At 48.2% G+C, this 24,156-nt stretch overlaps 5 protein-coding genes across 5 annotated transcripts; 3 read left to right on the forward strand and 2 right to left on the reverse strand.

The window, feature by feature from the left end:
* Window positions 1-570: 570 nt before the first annotated feature.
* On the forward strand, window positions 571-8,237 carry BDV38DRAFT_290841 (uncharacterized protein). The gene is made up of 5 exons (XM_032061580.1): window positions 571-874; window positions 927-1,259; window positions 1,318-1,654; window positions 1,735-3,771; window positions 3,811-8,237. Exons 1-5 carry the CDS (start codon window positions 781-783, stop codon window positions 8,123-8,125), a joined length of 7,116 nt encoding a protein of 2,371 aa, XP_031916170.1. The 5' UTR covers window positions 571-780; the 3' UTR covers window positions 8,126-8,237.
* A 203-nt stretch (window positions 8,238-8,440) lies between these two features.
* BDV38DRAFT_280573 (uncharacterized protein) lies at window positions 8,441-8,845 on the reverse strand (the record flags this gene model as incomplete). The annotated part of the gene is made up of 1 exon (XM_032059339.1): window positions 8,441-8,845. One exon carries the CDS (start codon window positions 8,843-8,845, stop codon window positions 8,441-8,443), a length of 405 nt encoding a protein of 134 aa, XP_031916171.1.
* A 343-nt stretch (window positions 8,846-9,188) lies between these two features.
* Window positions 9,189-10,193, forward strand: BDV38DRAFT_290843 (NAD(P)-dependent oxidoreductase; the record flags this gene model as incomplete). The annotated part of the gene is made up of 2 exons (XM_032061581.1): window positions 9,189-9,462; window positions 9,529-10,193. 2 exons carry the CDS (start codon window positions 9,189-9,191, stop codon window positions 10,191-10,193), a joined length of 939 nt encoding a protein of 312 aa, XP_031916172.1.
* An 852-nt stretch (window positions 10,194-11,045) lies between these two features.
* On the reverse strand, window positions 11,046-12,095 carry BDV38DRAFT_280575 (uncharacterized protein; the record flags this gene model as incomplete). The annotated part of the gene is made up of 1 exon (XM_032059340.1): window positions 11,046-12,095. The coding sequence occupies one exon, from the start codon at window positions 12,093-12,095 to the stop codon at window positions 11,046-11,048; it is 1,050 nt and encodes a 349-aa protein (XP_031916173.1).
* A 5,261-nt stretch (window positions 12,096-17,356) lies between these two features.
* Window positions 17,357-23,768, forward strand: BDV38DRAFT_280576 (uncharacterized protein; the record flags this gene model as incomplete). The annotated part of the gene is made up of 5 exons (XM_032059341.1): window positions 17,357-17,366; window positions 17,431-18,116; window positions 18,179-18,603; window positions 20,037-20,401; window positions 20,449-23,768. The coding sequence occupies 5 exons, from the start codon at window positions 17,357-17,359 to the stop codon at window positions 23,766-23,768; spliced, it is 4,806 nt and encodes a 1,601-aa protein (XP_031916174.1).
* Between the last annotated feature and the right edge of the window lie 388 nt (window positions 23,769-24,156).

The following is a 24,156-nucleotide window of genomic DNA, read 5'->3' on the forward strand; positions in this document are numbered from 1 at the left end:
GATTGTAGCCGCCCATGTACATCGCTTTATCTCCACTTCATTTGAGGAATAAGTTATAACAGAGGCTTATGTGAGTCAGATTGCCTACCTTACTTGAATTTTCCTGTTGATCTGCATGAAAAACCTGTATGACCTGGTGATACGAACTCTATAAGGTGAGCCAAGCTTCTATGTACCTTATCTTCCTCGAGGCTGCTGATCTACCGGATACCTGCTCGACTAAGATATATTCTCGTACCGAGATGACATAAGCCATCCAAATTGCTCATCATATCACCCACACAATGCTAATTGCATAAATTATACAAGATATTGTGCATGGTACTATTTTATTTTCTAGTGTTATCGGTATCATTAATTCATTCTCCTCGCTAAGTACTAGTAGCACTAGTAGTGGGCTGTGTACTACTACTAGTAGTAGTACTTAGTAGTACGAGCATGCGGGGTTCTGCAAGGGAGAATGCCTTAGTATCATGGCCCCCACCCTGGACGGCTCGGGGTGGGGGCTGAACGTTCTTTCAGCACATGTACTGAGTAAGCCTCCATATCTGCCTCACCATTTCTCAAACTCTCAGCTTTCTCATTTGCAGCGCGACATCTCGTCACATTGGGTATTGTCGAGTCGGGGAGCGCCGGCCCACTTCGACAATGGGACTCGGCATACATCTCTATAATATGACCATACGCGCACTCGCAGACAGCGATAAGAAGGCCATGCCTATGACTTTCGCACATTGACATAGAAAGTATTATATTTAGGGTCATCGCCTACAATTGAAGATGCAGTTCCCCAAGAACCAAACAACGCCATTAATGAATGGCCACAGCGAACCGGCCGCGTCCAAGAACAAATCAATTGCGATTGTTGGCATTGGTAAGCACTGTTGTATGAAAATGGCGACAAACCACTGATGAGTATGCCCTAGGCTGCCGGTTTCCCGGTGATATTTCCAGTCCGTCCGAACTATGGGACTTCTTAGCGGAAGAACGCTGTGCGGCTGGCAAAGTGCCCAAGTCACGGTTCAACGTTGACAGCTTTCATGGGAGCAAGGATGAGCCGTCTACCACAGTAGCATTGGGCGGGTGCTTTCTGCAGGACGACATTCGGAACTTTGACAACCAGTTCTTTGGTATCCACAACCGAGAGGCTGCGGATATGGACCCACAACAGCGGAAGCTGCTGGAGGTTGTCTTTGAAAGCTTTGAAAGCGCGGGGGTTACCTTGGACGATGTGTCGGGTGCGAATGTTGGATGTTATGGTGCGTAGACAGCCGGTTGACTCCTCATCAATTTTTGCATATACTGACAGTAATTCAGTCGCTTCATTCACGCCGGACTTCATCGCCATGCAGACCAAGGATGTGGAGAACATGACCAGATTCACCCACCTGGGTATGGGGGCTACCCTCCTCGGAAACAGGATCAGCCATGTTTTCAACATGAAAGGGCCGAGTTGCGTGGTGGACACAGCATGCTCCTCGTCCTTCTATGCATTACATATGGCCTGTTCTGCCTTGGAAAATGGCGAGTGTGATGCTGCCGTGGTGGCGGGTGTTAACCTCATACAAACTCCAGAGGTGCATGTTGGGACATCACTGGGTGGAGTGCTTTCACCAGCGTCAAAGTGTCAAACATTTGATGCTTCCGCCGATGGGTGAGTTGAGGCTCCTTGACCCTCCTCTGCCTGGTACTACCCAACGGGCAAACCTGGTTAACTCTTTATGTTGGGGCTAGGTACGCTCGAGCCGACGGCGTCGGTGCGCTCTTTATCAAGCGACTGGATGATGCCATCCGTGACGAGGATGCGATTCGCTCCATAATCCGCTCAACCGCGGTGAACAGCAACGGTCGCACACCAGGCATCTCACAGCCAAGTGTCGATGGGCAGGAGGCAGTTATCCGCAAGGCCTATGCTCGTGCCGGACTTGATCCAGCACAGACTGCCTACGTTGAGGTCCACGGTACTGGCACAAGTGTCGGAGACCCAATTGAAGTCGAAGGACTTTCTCGTGTTTTTTGCAAAGATCAATGCCGCCGGCCAACGCTAATCGGCGGCGTCAAGCCAAACCTGGGACATGGAGAGGCCTCAAGTGGTTTGCTAAGCATCATGAAGGCCAGTCTCTCTCTGGAGCGGCGCCAGATTCCTGCCACCATCAGTGTAAAGCAGATCAATCCGAAAATTAAAACAAATGAATGGGGGGTAGAAGTTGTGACTCGCATGACAGACTTCCCATCGGAAGGCAGCGCACGACGTATCAGCATTAATTCCTTTGGCTTCGGTGGCGCCAACGCTCATGGCATTCTAGAAGAGGCCAGTCGTCAGACCAACAAAGTGTCTTGCAGACAGACCTTGCAATGGAACGGTGATTCTACAGGCCCATTAAATAGTGTGTCTGGCAGTCACATCAGTAATGGCGTTAATAGAGTCAATGAGCACAGTGTGGCCCCTTCGATGCCATATTTGCTCCCCCTTTCCGCAAACAAGCTACCATCTCTGCAGGGGCGAGTCGAGAGCCTGTCTAAATTGAACTTCTCAGCCGTCTCCATTGCTGATCTCGCCTACACTCTGGGGCAACGGCGATCACATCTCGGTGTGCGTGGCTATGTTATTGCCCGACAGGCAACCCTTGCGCAAGATCTCCATGTCGACAACCTGACACAAGCCAACTTAGACAATACCATGGCGGATAGCAAGTTGGCATTTGTTTTTACTGGACAAGGTGCGCAGTGGAAGGGTATGGCCCGTGAGCTATTGCATTTCCCAGTCTTCGCAGATACCATTCGGCAGCTTGATTACGAACTGAGCAGCCTGCCTCATGCCCCTGAATGGAAGATTTCTGACATACTGATGGATGACTCGGAGGCCTGTCCATTAAATTTGGCAGCTTACGCACAGCCCATTACCACTGCGGTGCAGATCGGTCTGGTCAACGTCTTGCGATCTTGGTCTATGCTTCCCCAGGGTGTCATCGGACACTCGTCGGGTGAGATTGCGGCTGCATATGCAGCAGGTCTACTGACATCTCGCGAGGCTATCATCATCGCATATTACAGAGGTTACTCCGTGACGAGGCTAGAGACTGAAGGGGCAATGGCTGCCGTGGGCTTGCACTCCGATGATGCGCTCAAGTGGATCAATAAGCTTGGCTTCAGCGCAAATGTCAAGGTGGCATGCATCAACTCGCCACAAAGTGTGACCATCAGTGGGGATAGAGAATGCATTGATGCCATTTTAGTATCGCTACAAGCAAAAGGTGTGTTTGCTCGTAAGCTCAAGACAGATGGCAGGGCTTATCACTCCCACCATATGGCTGCAATTGGCACCATGTACGAGAGGCTGCTCCGGTGTGCATTGGCCTTTGAAGAGGAAGTAACCTCTGATGTCAGACGCCATGACATCCACATGCACTCTACTGTCATGAGCCAGGAAGTTCGAGGCAAGAACGTCCGCACAGCAGCGTACTGGCGTGCAAACTTGGAATCCCCGGTTCGTTTCAGCGAAGGTCTTACATCTCTGCCCGAGTCGATCGGCTATTGTACGTTTGTTGAGCTCGGGCCACATGCGGCCCTAAAGATGCCTATCATGCAGACACTCGGAAAGTCTACCTCCTATCTTTCCACCCTTAATCGTGGCCAAGACTCTTCAGTTTCCCTACTCAGCTTCGTTGGTCAACTCTTTGCCCAGGGCTTCAGAGTAGACTTCTCAAAACTCAACCATACATACGACCATGGCACACCTAGGTTCATCTATGACTTACCGACGTACCCTTGGCACTACGAACAACTACCGTGGAATGAATCTCGAGTTAGCCGAGAATGGCGCGGTACCACACATCCGAGACACGAACTCTTAGGTAGGGAAGTGCCAGGCGGAAATCAGACCACATTTGGATGGAGGAATCTCTTGCAGCTGGAAAATGTTCCATGGTTACGTGACCATCAGCTTGGCGACACAGTTGTCTTTCCAGCCACCGGATATCTGGCCATGGCTGTGGAGGCACTAATGCAAAAGAATTTGCCTGTTGGAGAGGATGGTGCAGACATATCTGTGGCGCTTCGACATGTCGACTTGCTGAAGGCTCTTCTATTGCCGGAGCAGGGATCAATCGAACTATATACGGAGCTGCGTCCGCTCCCCATCTCAAACATTAGAGATTCCAGGGTTTGGTGGGAATTTCAGATCTGTTCCATCTCTCAAGACGGCCCCACTATTCGGGCAAAGGGTTCGATAAGGCTAGAGTCCATAGCTTCCAGCAGCACAGAGCTCCCATCCAGAGATTGTCGCCTGGCGCCCCAGTCGAGGAAGCTGTGGTATCAGAGTATTTCTAATGGCGGCCTTGCATTTGGACCAGCCTTCCAACACATGCATGACATCCACACGCCTGACCCCAAGGGTGTACTGTATGCGGAAGCCCGGACACGAACCCTTGCCCCCTCTATCGAGGGGGCACAGGCCAACCCTCGGTACCTCTTACATCCTGTATTGCTGGATAATCTCTTCCAGGTTGCCCTTATTGCGTGCACCGGTGGGTTTATCCACTCGATGGTTGGTAAAGTACCGACTAGGCTCGGAAGTGTAAATATCCGTCTGCCCACTAGTCCCACTGACGAAGGCACAATTTGCTCTGCGTCCAAGGTGACCGGCCAGGCTACCAACAAGATCGACAGCGTCTTGCTCGATAGCCGGAAGCAGCTCATAGCGCATTTCAAAGACGTTGACGTGACTGCGTACATAGGAAACGAAAATATGGAGGTGCGGCATCCTATAACACGAGTGACCTGGAAGCCCGACATTAGCCAGCTACACGACAGTGCGACTTTCTCATCAGCGATTGATCATGTTCTCTCAACATCTGATTTGGGGTCGTTCGGATCCAAGGCCAACCTGCTGGCAGCCCTTGACTTGGCTGTCCATAAGAACCCTGACGCCCATATCCTATGCCTCTCGACGGACTTATCCCTCATAACGTTGGCCTTCCTGGAGGTTCTTGATGCACCAAGTATCTACAGACGTTTCAATTCATTTTCTCTTGGGCGCCTGGCCTCTGACGGTGGACTTGAAGTTGCCGAGGTCTACAATTATGTCGTGCCATTGGGGCTTCGATCCGTGCAGTATCAGAAGGCATCAGCAGGTGACCAGTTCGGTTTGGTAATTCTAGGTGACGATATCGCTATGATGGACAGGTTAGCGTCCCACACAGATGACCAAACAGTCTTCCTTGCGCCTCATGTCCACAGCAGCTGGAAGTCTGATGGGCTTTCAGTCCTAAACTCTCGATCGGAAACACCTCGCAATGTGCAGCTTATTCGCCCAGCACTGGCAGTGAACGCGTGTTCTACTCCGGATTTCGACAACGTTCTACTCATCTGCCGGTCATCAACACATCCTTCCGATGGACACTTGGCTAGTCATTTGAGTGAGGATCTAGGCATGCCGATCAAGCGGATGGCTTTAGCAGACCTAGGCGACTCGCCAATCCCTCCTAACTCACTGGTCATCTCTACAGCTGAGCTGGAAAGGCCAATCCTTGCTGGCACCGTTCAACAGGAAGAGTTTGACGGCTTCAAACAGATAATCGAGCACGCCGCGTGGATTGTCTGGATTACAGGATCCGGAGTACACGAAGAATTCAACCCCACGCTTTCCTTGTTCGCAGGCTTTGCTCGCGCTGTCGTGATCGAGCAGCCCTCAACTAAAATCTTCTCGCTCGAGTTGGATCCAACAACCGACGCTGCAGTGATTTCACAGGACATTACGAGAATACTTCGAAACGGCACGAAGCCGATCAACGATTGCGAGTATATCGACAATGGCTCCCATCTCCTAATCAGCCGTATAGTTCCCGACGAGCGCATGAATAGAGAATTCCGTACACGACAAGACGGCCTCTCATCACCTATGCCACTTGGGAGTGTTGGAAATGCGGGCTTGTCTGTGCGGAGGCCGGGACAGCTGAGTACGGCACAGTTTGTGAAACGACCTTACACAGGCCCTGCGACGCTGGGCGCAGATGATGTGGTTGTCAAGGTCTCTTGTGTCGGTCTCAATGCCAAAGATGTGAATGCACTGGCAGGACATGTCCAGACTACGGATGCACGGTGCAGCTTGGAATGCACAGGTCATATTGTCGCTACCGGGCCTACCGTTAGGAATCTCAGTATCGGTGACAAGGTCGCCGTCATGTATCCAGGTTACTTTGGCACATACGAGACTGTTCCGGCCTGGAGTTGTGTTAAGCTCCGCGATGGCGAGGACCTGCGCACCATGGCATCTGTTCTGATGGTCTTCTCCACGGCTATCTATGCTCTTTACCACCGAGCTAATCTGCAGCCTGGAGAGTCTATTCTCATTCATTCTGCCGCAGGGGGTGTCGGTATTGCCACAATACAAATAGCGAAACTCATAGGTGCAGAGATCTTCGCAACCGTTGGAACCGACGAAAAGAAACAATACTTAATTGAGCACTTCGGTCTCGAACCGGACCATATATTTAGCTCACGCGACTCAAGCTTCGCTTCGAGCATCAAGTCCATTACAGATGGACGCGGAGTTGACGTCATTCTAAATTCGCTACTTGGGGAACTCCTACACGAGAGCTGGGACTGCCTGGCAGACTTCGGCCGCTTTGTTGAAATCGGCAAGCGAGACCTTCTTGACCAGGGTCGTCTGAACATGGAAAGGTTCTCCCGCGGAACGACGTTCACAGCGTTCGATATGAGTATGTTGGCCGAATCAACATCTCCAGCACAACACCGCGTTTACCAGGGTCTAGTGGCTCGCGTCGTCTCGCTGCTGCGAAGTGGCGATATCCGGCCTATTGAGCCTCTGTCCGTATTCAATGTTTCGGATATCGTACCGGCGTTCAACCACTTCAATAACGCGAAGCGCATGGGTAAGATTGTTGTATCCTTCGAGGATCAAACACAGATGGTACCGGCCGTACATGAGAAGTTCTCGACGCAGCTAGATCCCCATAAGAGCTACCTACTGGTTGGCTGTCTTGGCGGTCTAGGCCGCAGTGTATCCAAATGGATGATGAGCAGAGGAGCACGTAAATTCATCTTTCTCGGCCGTTCAGGACTACAGAAACCAGCCGCCAAGCGCTTGGTCAACGAACTAGAAGAAGGGGGCGCGCAATGCACCGTGATACAAGGCGACATCACTAACTACACAGACGTCCACAGAGCCGTCGCGGCGGCATCAACCCCCCTTGGAGGTGTCATCCAAGCAGCTATGGGCCTCAACGAGGCCATCTTCAAACACATGCCGCGCGAATACTGGCTCAACGGCACTGAAGCCAAAGTCCAAGGTACATGGAACCTGCACAACGCTATCTCCGCCTTAGACAAAGAGAAAGAACTGGACTTCTTCGTCCTGACCAGCTCTATCTCCGGGAAACTGGGCACAGCCACAGAAAGCAACTACTGTGCGGCCAACAACTTTCTAGACGCGTTTGCGCGGTATCGTCGTGGACTGGGTCTGAAAGCCGTATCTCTTGGTCTGGGGATGGTCTCTGAGGTGGGGTATTTGCATGAGCACCCGGAGATTGAGGACTTGCTTCTCCGTAAAGGGATCCGGCCTCTTACGGAAGATGAACTAGTTCAGATTTTGGATTTTGGACTCACTCAACCTCCTACATCGCTCCATCCTAATGATCTCATGCCCCAGTCACATATTCTGACTGGGCTGGAGGATACGGGTCTACAGGGCCACCGGAAACAGGGATATGAGGGGTATTGGCAGTTTCTGAGCGATGCGCGGTTCGATGTGTTGACATGTGCGCTGAGGCGCAATACGGGGAAGTCTGCACAAGGGAATAGTACGCAAGCATCGGTTATCCAGGAGGCGATGGCTTCGAATGATCAAGAGCAGGTTACGGATGCGGTGAAGGTTGTTCTGGTGAACAAGCTTTCTAATATCATCCTCACACCGGTGGATAAGATTGAGGTCCAGAAGCCTTTGTTGGATTTTGGTATGGATAGTATGCTGGCGGCGGAACTCCGTCAGTATATCTTTGGTACCATGGGGGTAGATGTGGCATTCTTGGATCTGATGGATAAGAAAACCAACATCTTGGGTCTGGCAAGGGTGGTGGCAGACAAATTGACCAACACGAGTACGTGACTTGATTGATAGGTACAACACAATGAATAAATAGAATTGGGTCAACTGAAAGCATCCCGCTCATTGGTGCGGGCCATGTCGAGATATCTATCGGTACCAGCGAACAGTTATGCCGAGGCATTGGAACTGTAGGTTATTAGAGATGCTATGATGGGGTTAAATTGAGTGATGTAATACTACAAAGAAACAAGAAGATATCGGGAGGGAAATTACAAAAGGAAAGGTAAATCAAAGCCTATCTAATAGAGCAAGGAAGAAACAAAAAGCCAACGAAACAGAAAGACCCTAAGGGATTCTGCATGTGTCCCAGAGACCTTAGTGCTGATCTATGTCGCATTCCTCTACCGGTTCTTCCTGGCCGTAAAAGACGACACGTTTAGCTCCAGTTCGCTCTTTAATGTCGGCAATTAGGTTGTCGATGTGAGTGAAAACAACAATCTGTCCCGACACTTGGCCACCAAAGGCCATTCCTGCTATGTATCCCCTCTCGTCATACATAAGTGAGCCCGAGTCACCGGGTTTGAAGAAATCGTGCTTGATGTCGTAAACCACTGAGTGTTCGTCTGTTGTCCGTAGTTCGCCGCTTTTGGCAGCTGTAAAAACTGTTGTTGCGAGCTTGCTGTACTTTCCCCAAGTCACGCCAGTTTTGCAACCTTGTTTAAGAAGATTCTTTCCATCAGGCAGCACGATACCGGCTTTGATGTGTCCTATACGCGGCATGGGTGCACGCTCTCCGAGAGAGCTGAATGGGGCAAACTAGATCTACTTTCAGCATTGATCAGGTAAGCCGAGGATAGCAAGAAGAGTTATACCTGATTTGAAGGAAATGCACGAATTGGATGGGGTTTCAGCAGTGCCCAGTTCATAAAAGCTGTCGTCTTTCAAGTATCGACGCCAGAGTCAGCTTGCTAGAGCATAATTAGGCCTCCCGACCACCCCCACCTTTCCCCACATGATGCTATAGGAACTTAAAATGTGCGATTGTTTACCAGACGCTCTGCTGGCTCTATCATTAGATCATAACCCGAGCACTTCAATGTACGGTTGTACTACGTCTAGAGACATGTCTACATCCGGGAAGAGTCAAGTAATTGGTGTCATCGGTCCCACAGGGTTTGGTGGCTCATACCTCACCGTCGAGCTCATTCGCAGGGGACACACAGTCATTGGAATCTCGCGCAATCCGCAGTCCTTCGGCACACACCCACTATATACGCCAAGGATCGTGGACATCGAGACTGCTAGCATTGACGATCTGGCGAACTCCTTCCGCGATCTGGAGGTCTTGGTAAGCGAGTATGGGCCGCACACAAAAGGAGCAGACGCGCTTCAATACAGTAAGCAGAATCTCACGCCCCTCCGACCTGAAACGCTTTTGTCTCTTCTCACACCATTACGCATAGTGCCATACGTGGAGGTCGTCAGGAAACTCATCCTTGCTGTCAAATTGGCAAACACCAAATACTTTGTGTTTGTGGGAGGCGCCGGCAGCCTCGTGGTTCCTGGAACACACGAGTCTCTAGCGGATTATCCGGGTTTCTTCTATGCCTATCGACGACAGATGGCAGAGAGCGATGCCCATGTGAAGTATATGGAGGAGCGGCTTGGTCCGATCGGCGCTGTCTTGCGGTCGTACCGAAACGCTCGTCTGGCAGAGAAGTCCGGTCGAGCTACCCCAGAGGACATGGGCACGATACGGACGTATGAAGAAGGTATTCGGAAGAATGATCGAGCGTCGGATTATATCAAAGCCGGGAGAGCGTGTCTGTTGTTTTTCGAGGGGAACACTTCCTTTCCGTGGACGTTCGTCTCGCCTAGTCCTCTGTATCGGCCGGGACCACGGACCGGGCGCTACGAGATAACCATCGACTACGTCCCGCTGAAGGGCGCCCAGCAGGGGGGAGATGTATTAGATGGACGCCTGAGGGGCATATCAGCCGCAGACTTGGCTGTCGCCATCGCGGATGAGATTGAGAATCGGCAGCTGATTCACAGGCACTGGACGGCCTCTGCTGACTTATCCGATGACACTATCTATCCTAGTTATGTAACTGCAGAAGATGTCTAGGCGGTGGCGTGTCAATGTAATGCTGGAATCTATCATGTTTTCTGGCTGGAGCCTGTCATACATCTGCCAAACAACCTAAAACCCTTGTATGGAAACTGTATATACGGAGTGGTGGTAATAAGTAAATACACACGTGCAGCAACTACTGAGCTCCGGGTCTTGTTAAACTGAGACCTTAAAGAGGTGGAAGAAAGAAGGGAAACCGGGCAGATCGGAGTAGTAGTAGTAGTGGTGGTGGTAGTAGTAGTACATGTTTAATCTCAAGTAAGCCGGGTTCTCACATAGAATACCCCAAAGAACTCTTTCGGCCTGACCCAGCAGACACAAATGTGTATTTCCAGCTTGCTAGTAAGAGTTCTACTCAAGCCCTTTGTACAGTCTTCAAGCAGACGCCAGGCCACAAGGAATCAAAGCATAAATTCAGTGATCAGACGATTGAGAGACTTGCCAATGACATTACTTTCAACGTACCAGATCAAGTTGACAGCCCGACTGTAGTTTTGCTGTTCCTATGGGAGCAACTCGACCTCTGGCCGTGTTACTAGTGTTGAATACTAGATAGCGAAAGACAAAGACTAGGAGTCAACTGAAGGGACAGGGCTCTAGGGAACGGGAATGACGTTGAGAACCACGAGAGGACATGTGCTTACTGGAGAGGCAAGGGGGCATAACACTACAACTACATTTGAATTCGGGATAGTACTAACCAAACCTGGGTCGTCAGTTTGGATGTTGGGTTGATGTTTGAGGCGATTCACTATGTTTTAGGTTCTTTCGAAGTAGCTGTCGGGCAATATGGACCGTCCTCTACGGAGTACATATATCGATAACTCTTAACCATTTTGCAGGGTCCTACGATTTAACCCCACCAGCTTCTCCCTGCATTGCCGTTCTCATTCCGTGAATCTCGAACATGAGAATAATCCTGCAGATAATAGTGGAAGCTAAGTAACGAGCAACGACCCCCAGCGCATCTTGTGTGCTTATAAATACAATACTCGAAAAGGTAAGGGTGCCATAGATAAGATGCAGAATAGTGCCTGTGGAAGTGCACCAAGAAGTACAGGTGAATGCGTAGGACTGTCGTTTGAACGTGACACTTGCCTTGCCCTGGTCGGCGCTCAGGCGGAACTCCTGGCCAACTATTCTCCGGGATTTTCCTAGGCGAGTAATAGGAGGGTCGTCTGAGGGCTCGTCAAAACGAATGCGAAGCTTCACACCTATAGTACCCAGTATATCTAGGATAAGGGCGCTAAAAGTCCAAAGTAACGGATGAAAGGTTGTTTCCGTCGAGAAGCTACACAGCGTTTGAATACCGAGTTGCCAACTTGTGTGCGCGACATTAGCGACCGCACCCATCGCCAGCAAGTATTGAATAGGGATAATCGCAAATCGCCATATTCCCCAGTTCTGTAGAGCCGGTAAGAGTTGAATAGAGTTCGAACTACCGCAAAGTAGTTGTAAGGGGTCCCGGTACTCGAACGTCCGAATTGGTGAAACTGCTGGGGCACCTGCCGCCAGCAGCAAAGCAAGAAATGGTCGACGTTGCGCTAACAAACCAGTTTCGACTGTGCTTGAACCTGCGAGACTGAGGATTGTTGGAAGCAGGCCTAACAGGACGCCGGCAGCAGCCATATTCGACTTGATCCATTCTGGAGCATTTTCAAGGATACATGTTTCCACCGCTTCTGTTCGACAGCCAACACCGACCGACATGCTGGCCTTCATCCACTCCGGGGCATTTTCTAGGCAAGCCTCTACTGTTTCCGCTTGGCAGCTCACACAAGAGTTGTACGTGGTAGAGTCATTCCGGTAGTATTCGAGCTGCTCACCGCAGTTGCGCAGCATAATAGCATTGAGGCGGGAGCCCAGTTGTGGGTACCATGCCTCGAAATGTTTCATTATGATGAGAATTCGCGTGTTTATGTTGCAGATTTTACCTGGCTGGATTCTTGAATGGTAGTTTGATGTTTGGGTGCCGGCTGGCGGGTTAAGTGGTGAATAGTGGAACCGATAGTATTATGTGGATGACTTGCCCCTCATGGATCCAGTTGTTTCAATCCCTATAGGACCAGAGCAATATGATGCACAATATGCCAAAGAAAGCCACGTTGAAATCAAAGCGAAGAAAGTATCACACGCAGGCGACACCAGCTTTCTCAACCTCGTCTGTTTGTAAACAACCTATCAATTGTGGGCTGTTTGCTAGGTGATGTCCATTCCTCTAGGATGGGGTAGGACAGAGATTAAAAGTTGTTGGGAGAAGAGCTCTCATATAGAACCGCTTTGACCCTGCAGATCATGTACGTCCTTCGCCTGTGAGTGGCTCTGTTTCATGTGGGATCTACAAGTCGCCGTTCTAAAACTTCGTATTCAGATTGGGGGTTGGTTGCCTTACTAAATACGCGAGGTTGCGGTGGGGTTTTTGCTCCGAGACTTAAGATTTCGGCAGAACCCAAGGTTAGGTTTTGGGTGACAAGGAGCCACCAAAGCAAAATTAAAATAAAGAATGGATTAAATAATAATAAATCAGGCAGGGAAGATGCTACTGGAGTTGTGTTACATGTTCAACAACTTTAAATCTGAACTTATATACACAACCCAGTCACTGACAATATAGTAGTGTATGTATATAATGGTTCGCCTCTGTTAGAGACGCCAGTATATTAGAGAATGACCCTGTCTTGTTAGCTTATTCACGCCCAACTTCAAGGAAAGGAACGAATTCCTTGGCAAGACACTGTTCACACCAGAGACTGCAGGATAAGCGAACAATACCTATCCAACCTTTAATTTCGGGCACCTGAGCCAAAGCAATGCTCTTACTTGGATACTACTAACTGCAATGAGACAGAGAGTGCAACTTTCAACAAAGAATCCAACGTCAGCATTATTGTGCAGACTCAGTTCTCTTTTCCTTTAGTTACTTCAAGGTAGGAATGATTACTTGAGAGTGCAGGTTCGACTTAATGATATTTCTTGATTCCATCCCTGAGGGCTTAAATATGAGTATCTGTCCAATTAGTCTATGTCGCGAGAAAGTTCGTGCACCGCCTATCACACATTTGTCATCGTGCTTTCGTATGTTGGAGCACCTGGCAAAGTCAGTCAGAGGTAAGAGATACCATGTAAGCAATATTAGGTCGTACATCCGGCTGTACAGATCTTGTACACTGGCAAGCAGGCCTACCAGATTGTCTAGAACCAGAAGCTTTCGCATCCTGTAAATGAGTAACCTGAAGCGGAATTTTGAGATCAACGTTCTTGATCCGTTTGGGCTTGAAATTTACGTGAAGTAATAAACTATATGACCGTGCAACTAAGCTGCCATGGAAGGTAGGCAGTAATGTTCGCGGCGGCTTAACCATGATAACGATAGCTGCTCTGCCAAACCTACCCCGGGCGTTCAGGAAGTGAGAAGCAAGGTTGCCAGGGTGCTCACGCAGTTCCAACTGGTCAGATATATTGCGGCTTAGTGTAAGACCATCATCTATTGAACATCTGTATTTTGGCGGGGAGGCAAGAATATTGAGTGGATGGTATTCCCACTCAAGGGTGTGGTGCTGTTCACGCCTTAAATAGATGATGGTATCATAAAGCCGTAGAGTGGATGCCCTCGCTAAAAAAGCTTGTTTTGGTAAAGCAACCAATGGTTCTGCAGAATAGAAGGTCTTTTCCCGTATGGATGAAGAGATCTCAACCTATATATTTCTAAGTCGCGGCACGGAAGAATATGGAACGTCCAGATAGAAATTACAATGGGTAGAGGGAGTTGAAGTATCAGACGACTGTACAAGCGGTGGTGGCTCTTCCGCGTGCGCTTTGTTTGAATCACCTCTGCTGCGAAAGGGGATACTTGATAATGGTTTCGACACGCGCAGCACAAACTCATTAGGGAATTCAAGGTTCTTGACAGGTGGGCAGGCCTGCGTAGATGGTATCACCTTAGTAAGCTCCGTCACCTGGGCCGTTCTATATTTTTCTAGGTTGAAAGGGGCTTGATAGTCAGCAATAGCGCGAATTGAGTCAGTCACTGAGATTGCTGCAGCTGAGGCAGATCGGGAAGATCTTGTCCCGTGGAACGATGGAGTGAATTCTTTCAAAGATGGTATCTTGTCGGTGGATGCTGCACCAGAACCTGCTCGCTGTAAGGATGGCAAGCAGAATAGACTGTTTGGTGTGGTCTCAGGCTTGGGACAATCTATGTCGTCCGGTAAAACAAAGATAAACGGGATACGGTAGACTGCGGTCCCATCGTTGTTATATTCTTCCTGAACCGAATGGAGGGATCGCTCGTATTTGAGAGCAACAAACTACATTGTTACTCAAGGAATTATACAAGATTCGAGAACACTCACTATGTCTTGGTCTTGTGTTATTACAATGTCATCTTGCACCGGAACGTAGGACATTACTTGACCATGTACACGGTAGCCAACAACGCCGGTTGATTGTACTCCTTAAGAAAAATTCTTATTAAATCCTTCAAGGTCCTATTCACATTCAACCAACCTTGAAGCGTGACTAAGAACCGTCTGACGTGCAATAAAGACTTGGCTGATACAATGATCTGGCAACTTACGGCGTCTCCTGGCCGGTATCACCCACATGGGTTCAGGTCTGAAGAGCATGCTCTACATCTAGTCAAGACGATTCTAAGATCGATTTGGCCTTCATTTCCATCCCTGTGTGCCATAATCGGGAGTGAAATGGTGCAGTGGTATGGCTGAGTATAGTGTTTCAAGTTACGCTCACTCGGAAGCTGGGTGATTTGATTGATTCCTCGGATGTATGTACGCAGCCTAAGGCTGCATATAGCCTCGCTGGGTAATCCAGGCACACCCTTTTCTCCCCCCAAGTTCTGAGTGGTTTACATTTTGTCCATCTTCACAATACCTAATCAATTAGGCTAATCAAGAATATGTTTTTAGTATAGCTCTTTCAATTCGACAAGGATATCATATATATTACTCAGTGTATACGGAGTACGCTAAGCTAATTTAGTATCTATTTATTTAAGGTAAATATCGATCTAGGGGCAAAAGAGCTTAGTGTTGGGCTAAAACAAAAGTAATATAGGCGGTACAAACCAATAGAGCGGCAGCCACCAGGCGAAAAGACCACTCACTCACTCTTGTTACCGTATCCAGAGTTACTCCGTATGCTGAGATTAAATTCTGCCAGTTAAAAATCTATTCAGGTAGGCGGGATAACTAACTAGTTAGTACGGGTATTATGTAAGAGCTAAACCTAATTAGGAACATTGCCCTATGTAGGTGCCGATGGACCCCTAACTAACTAAACCTATTATTAAATGAATGATATGATAAAATCTCTAGAGTGAAACATACTATGTCCTCTTCGGAAGGAAACCATCGATCATTCGAGTTGGATACGAAAATCTGACTATTCTCCATAATCCAACTACCAATAAGACATCTGCATCACATTCTTAACGCTAGTTTCTAGAACCCCTGAGTGGAGAGAACACCGTAATGTTTTGGACATCATCTACCTAGCAGATGAACGAAAGATACATCGAAAGTTCAATATACCGGAAGCTCTATTTGCTGGGAATTTGAATTTGAAGGCATTGAGGGATTCAGGAAAAGTAATCGGGAATCATACTCCTACTAAATATACCGAATGGAGCTTCATATACTCGCCAATTCCAAAGACCATTTACAGCAACAATTACATACATTGAGTGTTAATTCTATGACTATAGCATTTCCCCATCAAAGAATACAACGCAAGTGTCTCCATCCGGTAGATATCGAGAATTGGCACGGGAAAGGGTACGAACTATTCGCAAATTCTAACTAGATTGTCCACGTGGGAAATGTGGAGTCGATCCTAAGCGAGGACCCTATGTGTCAAGAGTGGGTCCCAATCCACAGAATGTCGAGAGGTCAAACTGTAACTAAAGCTGATGCCTGCATAGTTTAAGTTTCAAGATTCAGGGGTAATCGTCCTGAACTACACAGAACTTCACTGGTGACAGGATTGGCCCTGTGCTACAAAAGTATTGGAAAGTAAGGTCACGGTGTAGCTGTTGTACGGATAGTATAAATGAGCTCTAAGATTGCACTATGCTAAATGCCAGAAACTTACTCATTTAAGCCTTGTACTGATCAACGATCTAATCGTACGCAAACCCTGCGGGATAAGGAACGACTGTGTGTGGTTGCAAAGTGGAGATCCTCTCGTTCTCAACAGTTTTCAGTGGAGCTCCTATGTCGGTTTCAATCCCGAACCACGAGTCATTTTTTCTTCTCTTCTTTCAGTTAGCCAGCGTGTAAGGGGCCCACTTTTTACACCAAACTCTATCCAGTGGGCTTGATATCTAGGCCAGATTAGTAGTGTGGTTCGAAATCTGAAACATCGATGAACCTCGCTTAGTACACCAAACCAAGGACTTCCCTTCCCAAATCCCATCAGCCGTTCGCCATATACGTCACAAGGCGTCTAACTTTCGGTCAAACTTCCTATTCAAGTTATTGCAGTCTCACTGAAGCTGACGATACTTCGTGTCACTTAGACGTCAGATATACAAGGGTTACATTCTTCGGGATGGAAGGTCCTTCCGGATGCATGTTCAGTTGCCACCAGACTGTAGTTGTATCTTAAGTTGAAGTAGTAAAAAGTACTAGTCTCGGGAACATTGTATGCTATATAAGTAATTAGTATCTAGGATATCTAGAATTATTTTGTATGAACAGCTTCTTCATGCTTCCCTTCCCTGCTTTATAATATATACGCTGCGTCTATGTGAAAGTTTTACCAACACTAGAATGGCAGGGCTGCGAGGTGATTGTACGCATTATCTTCCACTTTGTGATTGCTCAGAGAACTCCAATATGACTGTTAGCCCACTCGCTTCACCAGAGTATCACAACATGACTAGCAACTTACACATAGTGACTTAGACCGGGCCCCGAAGCAATGATTGCACAGCCAGTCAAGCCCGAGAACGGCTAGGGCAACAGTGTCTATTAGCGATCAAGCGATTCGCCTCGTTTGGTGGGGGTAGCACAGCGGTTCCAAGCAAGCCTACTAATGCGTCAAGAGACAAAAGCAGCCCTAGGCCCAGATCTAGCACGCCATTGAATGAGTGTTCACCTGGTGAAACCAATCAAGTCCCACGAACTCCTTGTTCTATTATGGATTCCCGTTCGTCCCAAATTGAAACCCAATCGCGCAATGTATACGGTGAATATACTAATAAACCGTGCAGCAACTATCCCCGGTTGGTATCCTATCAACGACGATTGTAGCAGTTCAACCAACGCTAGGTCAAGCGAGAACCCTTTCCTCAAGGCTATCCTGAACCCAATCCCAGCGACAAATCCTCTCTCCAATGCTCTCTCCAATAAACGAGGATATATACCATTACCAAAGAATGGCGAACACTCCAAGTATAGCTACTCCAAGAAAAACAGGGATATTCCGAAGTCCCCCACGAATGTGCCTATACCTGCCAAAGAGCTGAGGTCTGATATGGGAAAGCCCTTGCCAGTGCTCCCAACTGAGGCGAAAAACCCACCCACAGTGGCGCGTCCACAAAACTCTCCTACATCGAGCAGCTGTTGTTATCTCACACCACAACAAGGATCCAATCAACTCGTATACCGTTGTAGACGTCAGCCATCGTCATCCACAGTAAGCTCCCTTCGCAGAGAACATTCACCAGGAAGAACCCCTTCGAATGCACCTGCTACGGAGCAAGAGCGACGGAGTAAGCTCGAATTCCACGTTAACGTGCAACAAGTTGCACCGACTATGCTTCGTCTAGGAGTGATCTCATCCAACGCTCACTTGACCCTGCCAGCTCCGGAATTGAACGAACTTCGAAATAATGCAAAGCGTCAGGCCGAGCAGCTGAAAGTCCTAAGCAAACATGAAGTCGCAATACTTTCACAGGTATGCTCTTCCGACCGTCTAAATCATCCCTTCTGAATGAGGATCAGTCTGATAAATAAAAGGAGCTAGTTACGATGGAGGAGTACTGCAAATATCTCCAAGACAAATGCACATCCCTAAAATCAGATCGCCGCATTCTCCAAGAGCAGAAAATCCGAGATCTCACATCCTCAACTTGGGTTGGTCCGAAATGGAAGGGTAGAATGTTAGAACGCGAGCAGGAATCAAGGGATCTTGATATTTCCATTGACAGATGGACTGGGATGTTGGAGCATGCAGTGGAAGAACGAGTCTCCATACGCCATAGACTGTTGGAACATATTGCTGCGATACTAGCCGTCGAGTCGCCAACTGTGTTGCCTTCGCAATACCTACAATTTAGTACGGATACCATCCCGGGTTCCGCAGATATTTACCAACAGAGGATTCAATCTATCCCCATTTTTGCCGATTCAGCTCTTTTTACAGCAGCGGGCTGTGGCGGCGGGTATAGAATATAATACATACTTCGACATTTAAAGTTCACTCATGGTTGAGGAGGGAGGTTAAATATGAAAGGAACACTCAGCAGAGAAGACCATATAGAACAGCTAATATAGAATAAGCCAGCCCTTGCACACAGTACCAGTCACCACATTGGTCTTTGCACAAAGGGAATATATATCTATTATGTATATTGTCAGAGTGGGTATTGTCAGGAAAGGAAGGAGGAAAGGGGGCTAATGTTAAATAAGATCAAAATGTAAGAAATAACAACAACCTCACCAAGTCGAAACTGTCTCTATTCAGTACGATTTCCACACATCGATATCATCTATCCATACGGATAGAATCGGCATTCGTTCCCTATATTCTATCACTCTCAGCTGGACAGACTCCTCGTGGCTATATTCGCCATTCACAGGTAATCTTTTCGCGTCATCCGAAGTCAATATACTCTTCACCCTCATATTCTCTATCATCCTACTCGCGTTAAAACAACCACTCATTAAGTTCGAATGATCACTATTCATTGTCTTATTCCTACTCGGCAGGAGGAAGTTTGTCATCTTACGGAGGTGGTTCATCTTATGGTGGCAGTTCGTCCTATGATTCCAGCATTAATACAAACTGGTGATTTGATTTTAAATCAATATAAAAATCCACTTTCAATTCACCTCTTCAGTGCTATACTTCCTGCAGTGTTTGCAGTTTGGGTATAGATTGTTAGATGGTATATCAACACGGCACGGATCCAGGAATTAAGTGGGTTTCCAACGCGTGGGGAGTAACTATGAACTACCACTGGCCAGCTTAAGGGGTCTGAGCGTGCAGATCACAGCTGAGCCTCGGCTGGCTGTCTCGGGCGAGGAAGGCTTCATTCTCGCCAAGGCTTGCAGAGTCGCATAGTTAGTCTTGTCTTGATAGGTTTCTGGGTAGTTGTCTATCATGCGAGATCGAAGTATATCCACTAGTACTCACATAATGGGACGTAGCACAACACAGAACCCCGGCATTCTTATCAAGTCTATGTTGCAGTCCTAGTAATCAAATGACGAGAGTAATATGACTGAATGATAAGCTGAGGCCTAGGAGTATTATGGACAACAGAAAAATTTGGCAAGGAACTCAGAGAAGTTTCTATATACGTCCGTTATCTCTATGGTGGATTCTTCTGAGGGCGATTATCCCCTAAACAAGCATGGCTGTGTCCGGTGGGGTTCGTACAAGGGTGTGGAGCGGTACCTGTAATTGCTTCGTTCTAGTTGTATCAACTTACCTAATATAGTGCCACTGTGTAGATCTCGTCTGAGCCGTTCTTGGCGTCAAAGGATCAACATGAATCATATGTGGTCGCATCCAGGGGACTGGTTTCTCCGCGCTGTTGCGACTCTTGTTTCTACCATGTCAACATTGATCCACAATTCTGAAAATACATAGGATGCAGAACAAAGCGAAACAGCCACTCGCAATATCCTCAGGCACTCCTTTGATATCGCGTGCACAATCCAACAATGAGGTTGAGCTGACAGAATGGGTGACCGAGGTCAAGGAGGATTCCAGGCTCCCAAAGGCCCCGCGAGACTCACAAGGGGGAAAGCGTGTCCAGAATAGCGAGTATGCTCGCTTGAACGATCTTTGGGCACCGTTTTGTCTGCGTCGGCAAGGACTGCTTCTTTTTCTCGCTACCTTCGTCATTCTTTTGGCGGCGTTGGTTGGCACATATATCGCATCAGACGTTCACAATGGCCTTGGACCAGTAAATGAGAAGAACTACTATCTCTGGACGTACGGGCCAACAGCAGGTGGGTCGTGATATGAAATGGACCTCGTTGCAAGCTGACAATCATAGTTTTCATGATTGTGGGAGCTTTTTGGGCTCGGGTCCAGTATCGAATTTCGCAGTTGATGCCATGGATACTAATGCTCAAGGGCCCGCAGACAGGAGCAAATAGTGTCCTATTGGATTATGCATCAGACTGGTTCATTGTATCCTTGTATAGATCCATTAAGAACAAGCACTACCTCGTTAGCCTGGCTGTTCTAGGTACCCTCCTCCTTACTGGCACAACAATCTTTTCAACAGGTTTGCTGGCATATGAGAATATTCATTATGCCGAACCTGCTCAAATGCATATTACACAGAGCTTTAATGGTTCTCAGTATGACCCTTCACTGGTCGATGGCCGCCCCTTCGAGCTATACTTGGGAACTATGAACTTCAACGTCAGTACCCCACTGGGGCTGAATGGCAACAATGTATTTCCTTCGTTCTATGAAGCTAGCGAAGGCGGTAGTATATACCCAGTCGGAGACCAGTACCAGGCAATGATGGATGTTTTTACCATGGATACCGCGTGTGAAGATGCGCCATTTACGACCAAAAACCAACAAACAGAATACGGTGATAATATCACGACGGTAGTCGTGTCTCACCCTCATCAGAACTGTTCATTTAGCTTTACCCAAGGGGACCTGCAGAGTGCAGTCGCCTACCCAGACAAGGAGTACATCGTCATTACTGATGTGGGGGGCTGTGCAGGGGAGATACATCCTATGACAGACACGATTCAAGTAGGCGATATTCGCCAGATAGACTGGCGTCTCTGGACAATAGTCTTGCATCAAGATCTCAGTGGGGCGTTCATTGATTCTGGTATGCCTGTCGGCAGTTCGGGTGACATCGGGTCCAATGGGACTGGCACATATGACATCAAGGCCCTCGCGTGTACACCAAAGTACACGCTCAACAAGCGGAAGGTGGACATTTGGCGTGGGCGGAATACTAGTGCGGTGTACAGCAACATTCACCACGACAGCACGGGCGAGAACTACACTATTCCTGGAGTCTCGGCAGCTGATATTCTCTATGGAGTGTGGAAGTCCCTTTGGGCAATGGAAAATCCACCAGATGGGGGCTTACTGATACAATCGAACGGCAAAAATACCGAAGAATTTTGGAACACGACTCACCTAAAAAGCCTAATGGAGCAGGATATTTCTGGGGTTGGTGCTGCTTTGGCCCAAGAATACCTGCTTCAATCTGATAACAAAACTGCCCATGGCTTAGTCACCAATTCAGAAAAACGACTTGTGGTCCAAAGCCTCTCATTTGGACTGTTGACGAGTATACTTGTTCTTCTGATTGCAATAACGGCCAGTCTTGCCTTGTTCTATCACCCCATCTCCGCATGCCCTCGGGATGCAGGTTCTCTTGCGGGCCTTGCAACTATTCTAGCGCGCAGTCCAGACTTTTCCGCACAACTCATGGGCATGGGACCGCTACCGGTTCCTCAAATACAGGACGCATTAGAAGGACGGCGCTTCCATACTCAGATCACACCGGATGGTAGCTTTTCCATCACCCCTGATGATGAGACGGAAAGGCATGCACCCTCCCCTGTCGAAGTCGATATCAGCTGGTGGCGTCCATTTGCAGTCAGGATCCCAGCACGTGTTCTAATATTCTCGGTGCCTATTGCAGTTATCATTGTTCTCGAGGTGCTTTACCAGCATTCCCAGAAATTTGGTGGAATTGGTCATGCCGCGGACCAAAACTCATATATCAAATATACGTGGTACTATCTTCCAGCGCTGGCTATGCTTGGCGTTCGAGTCCTGTATCAGATTCTTGAAAATTGTACAAGGACCTTCCACCCCTACAGCCAACTCTGTGAGAAGGTTGCCCAAGCGGAATCAAGTGTTTCTGAAGATTTTAACGGGCAGTTATCTTTGCATGTCTTTGCGACAGCCATTAGAAGACGATATTGGGCTCTGGCAGCAGCTTCACTAAGCGTCCTAGTTTCTTTTTCGCTGTCAATTGCCGTCTCTGGCTTATATACCGTTGATGTAGTCACATCCCCTGTCGAAGCAAATGCGATACAGCTGACAGACTGGACTTGGACAGACAGTACCAAGAGAGCATATTGGGACCGTTTTGATTACTCGAGCAAGACACCGGGTCTTATTATAGATATGGGATTATCGTATCCCAAATGGACGTATAAAGACCTTGCGTTCCCGAGGATTGAACTCAACGAGACGTTCCATCCAAATGGGTCGATAGACGTCCGGCTACCGGCAGTGCGAGCGGACATCAACTGTGAAGTGATGCCCCAAAACCAGTATAACTGGACCTATGATGGGAATATGGCTGTGCAATCCGGCTATATGGCGTTCACTTTCAGCGGCCTTGACAACTGCGGGTTCGTAACAATGGGCCTTGATGCTCTGAGTCCAAAGCCAGGCGACTATTTCAGATATATGACGAATAGAGTCGAAGCAAACGCCAGCATAGTACTTGACCCCACCAACCACAACTGTCCGACACGTCTGATGGTTTACGGGAAGGCAAGTTCTTCCACAGTGGAAAGCCTATACATTCTGCGATGTCGACCCCGGCTCGAACAGCTTCAAGTAGAAGCCCGTCTTTCGGTCCCATCGTATATGTTCGATGACTCCAAACCCCCATCTATCATCCCTAACTCGACAACTACTCTTTTAGACGCTGGATTTGTAGGCAGGAGTGATTACTCGGGCGGGGATAACGAGTTTCAAGAAGCTATCCCGCCCGATGCAGATTTATACAAATACTTTTTCAACGTCCAGAGCGATCAGCCAAGCAGGAACTCTACGCAGACGGATATGATCACTAACAACACAATGAGAATGAAGAATGTCACTGCCAAAGACCTTCTTGACGATCCCAGTTTATACATTGATGGAATGCAAAGGATCAACGGCATTGTCACGGCACAATTACTGAATCTTGGGGCGCACCTACCGACCAACCAAACATCAGACAGAATATCATTTCCTGCCCATTTCATGGAAATGCAGGAGAATGTCATCCAAAGTCCCATTTCAACTAGAATCATTGAAGGAGTTCTAGCAGTAATGGTTATCTGTGGTGTAGTTGCTGTTACGTGCATGGATAAGCGATGTATTCTGCCCAAGAATCCGACGAGCATTGCCGCAAGCGCTAGTCTGCTTGCTGGCTCAGAACTGGTTGCAAAGTTGATTCCCCCCGGTTCTGAGTGGTGCGATGACAGGGAGTTGAAGAAACGGGGTATATTCGACGATAACGTGTATTCCATGAGATGGTGGGCTCACGATGAGGGGCAACGATATGGAATTGATATAGTCGAAACTAATACACCAAGAGATGTATAGGACCATCACATCTAGTGGCAGTGGTGGTGGAGTGATTCATCGGCGGCAGCACTGGGTTGGAGTCCGATGTTATGCTCTCAAGGCTATCAAGCTGTGATTATCTGGTGGGCCAGCAACAGGGATCTCGAACATTCAGGATCGTTATGCCTAGCCATATTAGCACAGTTTTTAAGCCCATTGATTTATTGGGTCGAGTGGGCTGTGAGATACCGATGTTCTTTCAGCCTAGCAGGGAGCTTAGGTACCTCTCTCGCTCTGTATCTCTGGTGTCTGCGCCTGATGACTGGAGCACTAGCAACGCAGAACGAAACGTATGAAATCACACTCCGCAACAACGATTTTGTGCATATTCATTAGGAGCACTGTTCATGGAATTTTCTCGTAGGTT

This window comes from Aspergillus pseudotamarii (genome assembly GCF_009193445.1).
Source record: "Aspergillus pseudotamarii strain CBS 117625 unplaced genomic scaffold BDV38scaffold_13, whole genome shotgun sequence".
Taxonomy (NCBI): Eukaryota; Fungi; Ascomycota; class Eurotiomycetes; order Eurotiales; family Aspergillaceae; genus Aspergillus; species Aspergillus pseudotamarii.

Excerpts from the sequence above, each read along its gene's own strand:
- BDV38DRAFT_290841 (XM_032061580.1), top strand. The coding sequence starts at position 781 with ATGCAGTTCCCCAAGAACCAAACAACGCCATTAATGAATGGCCACAGC. Across the intron at positions 875-926 it reads AATTGCGATTGTTGGCATTG|GCTGCCGGTTTCCCGGTGAT; the intron begins GTAAGCACTGTT and ends AGTATGCCCTAG. Across the intron at positions 1,260-1,317 it reads TGCGAATGTTGGATGTTATG|TCGCTTCATTCACGCCGGAC; the intron begins GTGCGTAGACAG and ends ACAGTAATTCAG.